General features: G+C 44.3%; 1 protein-coding gene across 1 annotated transcript in view; it reads left to right on the forward strand.

Annotated features, from left to right (window-relative positions):
• ildr1b (immunoglobulin-like domain containing receptor 1b) overlaps positions 1 to 7,530 on the forward strand; it is a 13,166-nt gene extending 5,636 nt beyond the window's left edge. Inside the window, exons 4-9 of the mRNA XM_080536894.1 lie at positions 54 to 173; positions 287 to 433; positions 2,858 to 2,977; positions 5,274 to 6,103; positions 6,146 to 6,259; positions 6,638 to 7,530. Of these exons, the coding sequence (XP_080393020.1) occupies positions 54 to 173; positions 287 to 433; positions 2,858 to 2,977; positions 5,274 to 6,103; positions 6,146 to 6,259; positions 6,638 to 6,676 (1,370 nt within the window). The 3' untranslated portion in view covers positions 6,677 to 7,530. The remainder of the gene's footprint in view (positions 1 to 53; positions 174 to 286; positions 434 to 2,857; positions 2,978 to 5,273; positions 6,104 to 6,145; positions 6,260 to 6,637) is intronic.
• Positions 7,531 to 10,648: the final 3,118 nt, after the last annotated feature.

Here is a 10,648-nt window from a genome sequence, read left to right on the forward strand (position 1 = left end):
TTTTGTTAAATTTAATTGTGTGTGTGTGTGTGTGTGTGTCCGTCCACCCACAGAGGCAGACCTGGTCATTAATGAGGTCATGTGGTGGGATAACGGCGTGTATTTCTGCTCCATCGACGCTCCTGGCGACACGTCGGGAGACTCGGACAAGGAGATCAAGCTCATTGTTTATCGTAAGCGACCACAGTAGAAGCCCTTGTCCAACCAGTTGACTTTGAAATGATATGAACAGGTTTTCGTATGGTGCCGTTCAACCAAAACCAGGTGTTACTTTCCCTGCCTTCAGATTGGCTGACGGTGCTGTTCATCATCATCGGGGCTCTGATGCTCATTCTGCTGTTCTGCATCTGCTGCTGCCAGTGCTGCCCTCAGAAGTGCTGCTGCTATGTCCGCTGCCCCTGCTGCCCCCGCACCTGCTGCTGCCCAGAGAAAGGTGACACACACACACACATACACACACACACACACACACACACACATACACATACACACACACATATACACACACACACACACACACACACACACGTACAGTCGTGAAAAAATTAGGACACCCCATGAAATATTTTGTTCTTTTTTAAGAAATACGGACATATCAATATTTGTTTGTTCTTTCAAACAATATCTATAGGTAAAGGTAATGTGATGTGATGAAAATGTAACTTTGTCATTTATTTAACAATTTTTCTTTACAAAGATGCCAGTTCCTCCTGAGGAAAAAGTTAGGACACCCTATGCTCGAATAGCTGGTATTGCCCCCTTTGGCTGAAATAACCTCAATTAGACATTTCCTATAATGGTCTACCAGTCTACATAGAGACATCCCACTCCTCCAAGCGGAATTCTTTCAGCTGTGTGATGTTTAACGGGTGTCTTGCATGCACAGCCCGTTTCAAATCACCCCACAGCATCTCAATAGGATTAAGAACCGGGCTTTGACTTTTGACTATTCCAGAACTCTCCATTTCTAGGACGGCCTGACCTGGCCATGTTGGCAGTTGGTTTAAATGTTCTCTACTTGTAAATTATTTTCCATACAGTGGAATGGCTGATTTCTAATTGTTTGGAGATCTTTTTAAATCCCTTCCCAGAATCATACGCATCTACAACCTTTTTCCTGAAAGCCTCAGAGAGCTATTTTGATATCGCCATGGTGATGTCATTTTTTACTTTGTATTTATGAACATTTTGGCTTTAGGTATCAGAAACTCACAAACAGATAGAGCTTATTTACAAACTTAACACAAAAAATAAAAAATAAAAAGTGATGTCGTGGGATGGTCAAATTAAATCAGTACAGGATTTATCTAATCTAACATACATCGTTATACAATGGGGGAAATTGTATTGAACACATCAACATTTTGTCCAGTAAATGTATTTCCAATGAGCCTATTCAAGTGAAATTTGCACCAGACTTTGGTATTAACTCAAACAGTCCAGACAAAAAAATCTAAACATTTAAGTCCATAAAGTGGAATGAAACAGGAAAAAGGTATTGAACACATTAAGAAAAAGCAGTACACCACAGCAAGGAAAGGCAAGGAACCAGCTGAAAAAAAAAAGGTCATGAAGAATCAGATACATTGGCTAAATATATACACCATTTTTTCCAGCGTTTTTTCTCCCAGTTCTTTTTGAAGCCTTACATTGTGAGTCATTTGTTCTAGGTGATGCAGTTGGTTTACATTTATGAACATTTTCACTTTATGTATAAGAAACTCTCAAACAAATAGAGCTTCCTTACAAACATAACACAATAGTATACAAAGAAAAAAGAAACACAAAGCAAAAGTTAGGTCTTGGGATGGTCAAATTAAATCAATATAGAGTTCATCCAATCTAACATACATTGTTACATGTTGTACAAAAATAGTCATGGGCCATCAGACATATTAGCTAGATATATATACACCATTTCCCCCAACGTTTTTCCCCCAGTTCTTTTTGGAGCCTTGCATTGTGAGTCATTTGTTCTAGGTGATGCAGTTGGTTCACAATATTGACAAAGAGGTCAGCAGTTGGACTGTTTTTCTCGAGCCAGGTTTTTGTAATGGCCTTTTTACTTGCCACCAACAAGATCTTTAGTAGGTAGGCATCCTCTTTAGTCTTTACTCAGTTCCTCAGGGATAATATCCAGGTATAGGGATGTAAATGTTATACTGATATTAAAACCCAGGGTTTTTGAGGTTATTGCTGTTACTTCCTCTCATTCACCCATTCACACACACATTCACACGCCAATGGCGACAAGTTACCATGCCAGACGCTGGGCCGCTCATTGAGAAAGATTTGGGGTTCAGTATCTTGCCCAAGGACACTTCGACATGTGGGCAGCCGGGGCTCGAACCGCCGATCTGCCAACCGTGCGATCATAAAATGCAGGCTCTACCTCCTGTGCCACAGCCGCCCCAGAATGTGGTTGATCAGTCTCCGATTCTCCACATTCCCTCCAACAACCTAATTGGGCATCCGATTGCTTAGATTTCTGTGTTCAGATGTTTCCAGCAGTCCCTCTGCAAGTAGTAAAACAATGTGGGGGTGTCCTAACTTTTTCATTACAATAAAATTGCTTTTCTATTAGTTAGATTTTACAAATATGAATGAAGAAATGTTTTCAGTTTAATTTGTTAAATTACATTACCTCCATCTCTCAATAGTGTTAAAATGAAGATCATGTCCATGTTTAAATATGTTGAAAAAGACAAAGGTTTTCATGGGGTGTCGTATCCTTTTCACATGACTGTACATAGCCCCCACACACACACACACACACACACACACACACACACACACAAACATGTGTATGTGCAGTCACACACACTTCCACTCATATAATCCCCTCCTTCTCCCCCAGCGGTGATGCAGCACAGGATGATACGAGATGCCCAGAAGGCCATGGCTCCATGGATGCACGGTCAGCCCATGTATGCCCCAATTGGCTCACACTCTTCCCATGGCCCACAGATGTACTCAGGTCAGTCACATTATGGTAGAATTGCTGTAATCTGCAGTATGTGTTAAAACAAGCTACTCTACCCAGGTCAGTTACAGAATTACACTACTTTACCCAATACAACTTCAAATCAACTGTAGCTGCTACTCTTACTTGCCAGTACTGTAATGGTATAATAGACTACATGCACAATCACTTCCGCGTTCTACTAATACGGCTCCTTAGCTTCCGGTCCAGCGCTATTCTCCACCTGCTGTTTACAGGAGCTCCGCAAAGTAAGTATCACAGGCGTTTACAGGATTTGCAACAGGACGACAATCCCAACAGGACGACAATCCCAGCCACAATTTGGACAAAGGTTCCAAATTATATACGACATCGTATTTTCACAACCAAGAAAGTAAGAAAATAACTATTGACTGTCTGACTTACTGACTAGCATACCTATCTGTATAACGTTAGGGTTACTGACTAGCATACCTATCTGTATAACGTTAGGGTTACTGACTAGCATACCTATCTGTATAACGTTAGGGTTACTGACTAGCATACCTATCTGTCTAACGCTGGGTAACACTATGTGACTTCTCTAGTGTAGCGTCTTGTTGTTAGCAAAGTAGCGAACTTAGCTTCCTAACATTATTTGCGACACACAAAGTATCCTGGATGTGTAAAATGTGTTGAAGTGAGTTAAAACAGATATTGTCAGCGTCTTTGAGCCCCGGAAAAGCGCTATATAAATACAATTAATTATTATTATTATTATTAGATATGCTAACAAGATTTTTTTCTTTCTTAGATCAAGTGTGATGCATCGCCAGTGGTGTTGCCGCACAACCGGTGCTCCTGTGTGGCAGAGACTGTTTTGTGCAGTCCCACAGTGGCATTGCTGTTCCAAACTCTATTTTACTCCCAACTTGATATGACAGCTGTGCCCCTGAACTTGTAACCTTCCCATGTCCATTGCCATCAGTATCCATATCTCTCACGCAGGCTTTACCATAGGTTTACTATAAGTTACACATGACAACCCTGCATCCTAGTGAATATATGTTGAGTAGTGATAGTATTCAGATTATTGATTGTGTTGTTACTACAAGGGAATACAAGGAATGCAGGTACTGTGATAAGCAGCCTGATAGATGAGTAGGTGTATGTATGTGCAAATCCCTGTATATACATATATGCTCAGGTGTTGGTGATGATCAGAATTCTTTCAAATTCCCACACATGTAGGCTACAATGAAATGCACAAGAATGAATTGTTACAGTGTAAATAAATGAGTTGACCATGAAGGAGAGAGCTCAGTACAGTACTGGTCCATCTTTTTGTACAATGTCTCTTTATTTGCATATGTATAATCTGTACAGTCATTCATTATAATTTATATAAGAAGTGAATCTGACCCTTTGACAAATCAGGATTACTCATATAGAAACTTACATATTTCTGAAAATAGCAATGTACATAGATGTGTACTCTATTTTCTCCTTAGGGCTTGATTATCATATTTTACTTATACTTATTCAACTCTTTAATTACAGAATCAGGTTTTGCTCATTTTCACTCACCAGTTGCAGTTGTGATCATGACATTGACCCAAACTATTTTTGTACTAGCCTGTACTATTTAATGTACACTCATCTGGGAGGAAGGTGCTGTTCCTGGTCACTAGGGCTACCCATTTTTTAACTAATGCCTTCTTCTGATAATTTGACAGCATACATGCTACTGAAAACAGCTGGTTGATGATGTAGGCATGTGATACAGGGATGACACTGTCAAAAAGCTTGTTCTGTTTGATCCTCCTAATAACACGCTCCACATCAAGGGTTTTTGGCTCTATGAGCCGATTAGTGGCGAAGTGTGCTGCAGACCTTAGTGTGAGAAGTGATCGTGAAATCATCCCGGCGTATTTTTACTAGACATTTTCTTCTCAGGTCGGGGTAGGTCGCACTCGGAAAGCTAAAGAAACGTAGTATTCCGTTAAACTTGGCTGATGCAGAACAAAGTGGTACAGAGCGATGCTCTGAGTATTTCTTCTCCTGTTTTTGTTGTTGAAAATGTCCCGTCTTTTACTTTTTACGCACACTCATGATGAGATTTTCACACTAGCTGAGCGGCTGGCGAAGGGAAGTATGTAACGCCTTGTGCATGTAGTCCATTGCTGTACCCTGCTGGCATGGCCTGTTCTGAGCTTGCTATCCGTGCAATACTAGTATGCACTGTGCTACTGTGTTACTTATAAGGGTCGGTCGGTCTGTCTGTATCTGTCCATTTTTCTAATATGATCCTGTTTGAATATTATCTCCCCAGGCTCATTCTCTGACTACCCCACCAAGCACAACTTTGCCATGGCTCCAATGGGACCCATAGCCCTCCAGCACCAGCCGCCCCCTCCTCCCCACCGCGGTGCCCATGTCAATGGCAGCATGAATGGGAGTGTCCAAGGCACCAACCAGGTGCTGGACTACTTGGAGAACCAGGTGAGGGGGATGGAGGTAGGGGGAGGGCCAATGCAGGCGCCTCCCTATTTACACCACCTGCCTCCTCAAGTCTACCAATATCAGCCCCCTCCCCAGCTCCAGCCTATACCCCAAGGGGTCCCCTTCACGGCCGGGCCTCCCAGCATGCTGTCGGCCCTGGACGAGATGGGGGTGAGGGGGGTAGAGAGGAGGGTGATCACTCTGCCTCCCATCGTCCAGCGTGTCCCCAGCTTCACCAGTCGCAGGGCATCAGGAGGTGGAGGGGGAGCAGCCAGGCCGGGGCCGAGGATATCCAGCCAATCCAGCAGAAGCTCCAACCGCACCAGCGGCGGCGGGGGCGGGGGAGGAGGAGGTCGATATCTTGACAACCGTCGAGACCGGGATCCCTCCCCCCCTCCTCGGCGCGGGATCCTGCGTAGCTACAGCGACGAGTCTGAGTGGGACGACCGGCGGGGGGGAGGAGGACGCGGGCCGGCGAGGGGCGAGGGACGGGGGTCGGCCGGGAGGAGAGCGCAGGGGGGGTCCGGGCCGCGGTCCCGGAGTCGCGACGACATGATGGAGGAGCTGCGTCGCTCTGTCCCAAAGAGAGACAGGAGCTACTCGCCCCCTCCCCGTCGACGGGGGTCCTGGAGCTCAGATGACGAGGACAGCCGGAGGGGACGAGGTGGAGGTGGAGGTGGAGGAGGAGGAGGAGGAGGAGGAGGAGGAGGAGGAGGAGGGAAAGGAAAGCCGTGGCCAGAAAACCCCCCCAGCTACTTCTCTATTGATGTCCAGCCCGGCCTCAGCAATGGAAGGAGGAACAATGACCGATCCTCTGTAAGAACCACACACTACACACACACACACACACACACCACACACACATCACACATCTACAGTATCTGTCTGTGGCTCATAAACGGTAGTCTCACTCACCACACAAGATTGTATACTCACATTGTCTCACACATCTATTCTGGTAAGCAGGACTCCTCCGCAAAAGAGGAGCCACTCATTCCACCTAGGTCTCAGTAGGGCCCCCTGCCTCAATAAAGGTGTAATAACACCTAAGGAACGCACACTCACACACTCAGTCTCTCACATCTTTACACACACCATCCCACACCACAATTAGCACAGTTACTAAAATCTTCTCTTTTTATTTTCTCCCTCTTCCCCCCTCTCTCTTTCTCTCTCACTCTCTCTCTTTTCCAGGATAAAAGCTCCCGTAGTGGCACCAGTGTAGTAATCTGAAGCCTGCCTGTTCACCTTTCATGTAAGGTGATTTCCACTTCAATGGAAGAGAAGTATAAACAATAACAGGGTAGTTAAACTATGTTCAGTCAAGGCAGAATAAGGTGAGTGGTTGATGAGACCTGATGTACTATTTACAGACTCAGAGCTTTAATAGTACTTATAGTAGTAATAATAATAATAATAAATCCAACTTGTCTCAGACCCAAAAGACGCTTTACAAAAAGAAGTGAAGTTCACAGAGAAAAACGAATAATTATAACCCATAAAATAGAGAACAACATGGTCATGGCCACAAATATGACACTATATTAATACACTTCTGTCAGATAATGCAACAGTTCTCCCAGAAAATCTTTGAAATTACAAATGCTTTGGTATTCACATGTTTATTTTTTTTATTTTTTTGAGATAAAAAGCCAAATCTAATATCATTCCACACAGAACTCAAAAATGCACTGGACAAAATGATTGGCACCCTCAACTCATTTGGTAGCACACCCTTTGGAAAAAATAACTGAAATCAATCGCTTCCTGTAACGATGACGTTTCTTACACCTCTCTTCTGGAATGTTGGACCACTCTCCTTTTGCCTACTGCTCCAGGTCTCTCACATTTGAAGGGTGCCTTCAACTGCTGTTTTGAGATCACTCCACGGGTATTCTATGGGATTTAGATCTGGACTCATTGCTGGCCACTTCAGAACTCTCCAGTGCTTTGTCTTAAACCATTTCTGGGTGCATTTTGAAGTATGCTTTGGGTCATTGCCCTGCTGGAAGACCCATGACCTCTGACGGAGACCCAGCTTTCTGACACTGGGCCCTACATTGCGCAAAATTCTCTTGAATTCTCTCTGAAGTCTTGCGTTTGGAGCCAATCGCTGTAAAGTACTGTGGTCGTTAACTGGTCGTTAGGTAGGAGGGGCTGCAACTCTGCTAGGTCATCAGCAATTACAGAATCTGTATTTCTATCCTGGCTGTCTAAGAGCAATATTGCCTCCGGACACGAATACGCCTGATAAACACGAGGGAGTCTATCTGGAGGTCCATCAGAAATGTATCTACCGCATCATATATTGCCTTACAAACCCCCCAACTCTATAGCTGTAACTACCATAATGTACCCCCCCCCCCCCCTCGCAACCCATCTAATCTAGTTTACCCACCATGCTCAACTGGCCACGACCTTGCTGTCACAGAAGGACTTTGGAACTGCCCGTCAGTGGTCCGGAACCCGAGCTCTCAGCCTACGCCTGCTTCATGTTCCTCCACTTCCTGGCTCTCACCGAGACATGGATTACACCGGAAAACACAGCTACCCGGCAGCCCGCTCTGATGCCTACTCCTTTTCTCACTCCCCTAGACTCTGGTCGAGGGGGAGGCACAGTGCTCCTCATCTCACCTAAGTGGTAACATAATGTCCTTCCCCTGTCACACCTGTCCATATAGACCTTCGAATTCCATGCTGTTCCTGTTACCTTCCCTGTGTTGGAATTGTAAATATTCTATGTGCCTTTCACCTAGTGGTACGAGGCTGTACCCAGTGCACAACACAGATGCTAGGGAAAGGGGTGTCTGGGACCAAGGCCAAATTCCATTGCAAGTCTACATATTTTCTCTGGGAGATGAGATTTTTCCAGAGAGAGAGAGAGAGAGAACCTGCTAGCCTGAATAATTTCTTTGTAACATTGAATAACCCACCTCCCCTCCCCTCCCTCCTCCCTGTCTGCAGATGACTGTCACCTACTTTGAAAAGAAGGTTGACATTAGCAGTTCCTTCACTCAACCGCTCTCGCCAACTACCACCACTGCTACCACTCCTCCCAAACCCACTGCCCTACCCTCGGTCTCTCTGGTTCATTAGCTTTCTCCCTCCTCTCCCCTGATGATATACTACAACTTGTCACATCCAAGCAGGCAATGAAACATTTCATTAACCATTGACCACTTGTGTTTTATTCTATATTGCCAGGTACATAAATCGTACAACCCTGTATTTACAACCCTGTATTTTGGTGTGGAGAGTCTTATTGTTGCAGTGGACCAAAATCAAAAGGGCTATACAGGCCGCCTCTTTTTTTTTTTTTTTAAGTGGACGAATTTGCAGCCTCTGGGGAGGTGGGATTCTCACCTTTCGTCACATACGAATGCCTTCCCTGCAATCGGAGCTCACACTGTACCTTTCTTGGGAGGGGGTTGTCCATCCAGGTTTGGTTGGACCTCACAGAGCTGCTCTGTGACTCTCCTCTCCAGGCTGGCCCTTTCATTCCCACAGAGATGGGGGTGAATCCCTAGACAGGTTTGGGCTGCCAAAGCAACCTCGTTTATGTGTGCCAGGTCACTGCACTTGGGGAGAGAGATCATCAGGGAGAGAGATTCATCCTCCTTGTCTTATTAATCTTCTTGATGATGTCACAGTGGGCACAGGAACATTACAGTTTTTCTCAATTGCTTCCACACGTTTTCTGACAGCATGGCTAATTTTCTCAAAACTCTAAACACAAATCCAAAAATATACACACACAACCCCAAACTCCACAAATCTCTTGTAAAAGCAACAAATGCATACATTTTTTATTTATTTATTTATGTCTTCTCTAAATTATATCTTATCTTCAAATGACACACACACACACCGTCAAATGAATAGACACTTCTAGGAACCAATTGAACACCGATATGCTCAATGGAAACCACTATGATGACCAGAAAGCACTACTATGATAAGATTATCAGTAGGCCTTTTGCTTTTTCGGTGTTACACTACATACTGTACATACAGTAGCCTGTTGTAAACTGTTATGTTTTCATACTCAGATATAAATACACACATACAAGAATAGATTTTTTTGTATTATTCTGAAATACTGATATACATCTCAGCAAACACAGTTGGATTTGTAAAATGTTCTTCATACAGAACAGACAATAGAAAAAGGAAAATAAGCCTTCTGTATATACTGTAAAGAAAAAGAACATTGGGCTGCATCCTGCCTTTTGTTTCTGTCTGGCCACAGGACCTCAAATATCGGGGAAAATATCGCCTGGCATGACGAATCCAGCCCTGATGTACTTCAGCAGCTATATCACAACATGCGTCCTCCATTGCTTGTAGGAGGGCTATGCCCTCATGGGGCCTGCGTTCATATACCTTCCAACGCCAAGCTGAAAAAAACTCCTCAATAGGGTCGAGAAATAAAGAATATGTTGGCAGATGAAGAACGGAAAAACGTGGGTGGTTGATGAACCAGTGGCGGACCAGAGCCGGCCTGTGGAACCTTGTGCGTACCTGGTCTGCTCTGGGCCATCCATCTGCTCGGCTGGGGGGAGGATATTGTGTAGTGTGTCCAGGAAAGTGATGAGATGGGCATTATTGTAGGGGCCATGGGTTAAATGGTGATTTATATGACGCTGTGGTGATTTATAGCGGCGCACATGATGATGTTCCCCCCCTCGCTGGCCAGGAACCTCAACAATGGCACGCAGGCCCATAACGTTTGTTCCCCGTTTCCGACTTTTGTGAGGTTGAAACCCACTTCATCAACATGGTCAACCAAAGTAGCCCAACTCTCATCAGAGGCAATTACTCTCCTAGGTCGTAGTCTTGGTCATCCTCATGCTCATCCTTCTCCCCCTTGTCATTGGTGGTTTGAGTGTGCATTTGTAGTTGCAACAATTTTCTGGGAGAAGTGGTGCATTATCTGACAGAAGTGCAGGGGTGCTAACATTTATCCATGACTGTAACTAGGTTAGAAAGACGAGACAGAAAAATGTGTAGGAGGGGAAGAAGTTGAAAAGGTTATATCATACTTATATAATACGTTTGCACTGTACATAGAATAGGATTTAGCAAGTTCTATACATGTGAAGGGGGGAAAGAGAGGGGGAGTATTGAGGGACTAGACTTAGCAGGTGAGGGCTATATCTGATGATATTAATAATAATAAGCTTTTTAAAATGTTTTTAGGGAATA

This window comes from Nansenia antarctica (genome assembly GCF_963989245.1).
Source record: "Nansenia antarctica genome assembly, chromosome: 7".
Classification (NCBI taxonomy): Eukaryota; Metazoa; Chordata; class Actinopteri; order Argentiniformes; family Microstomatidae; genus Nansenia; species Nansenia antarctica.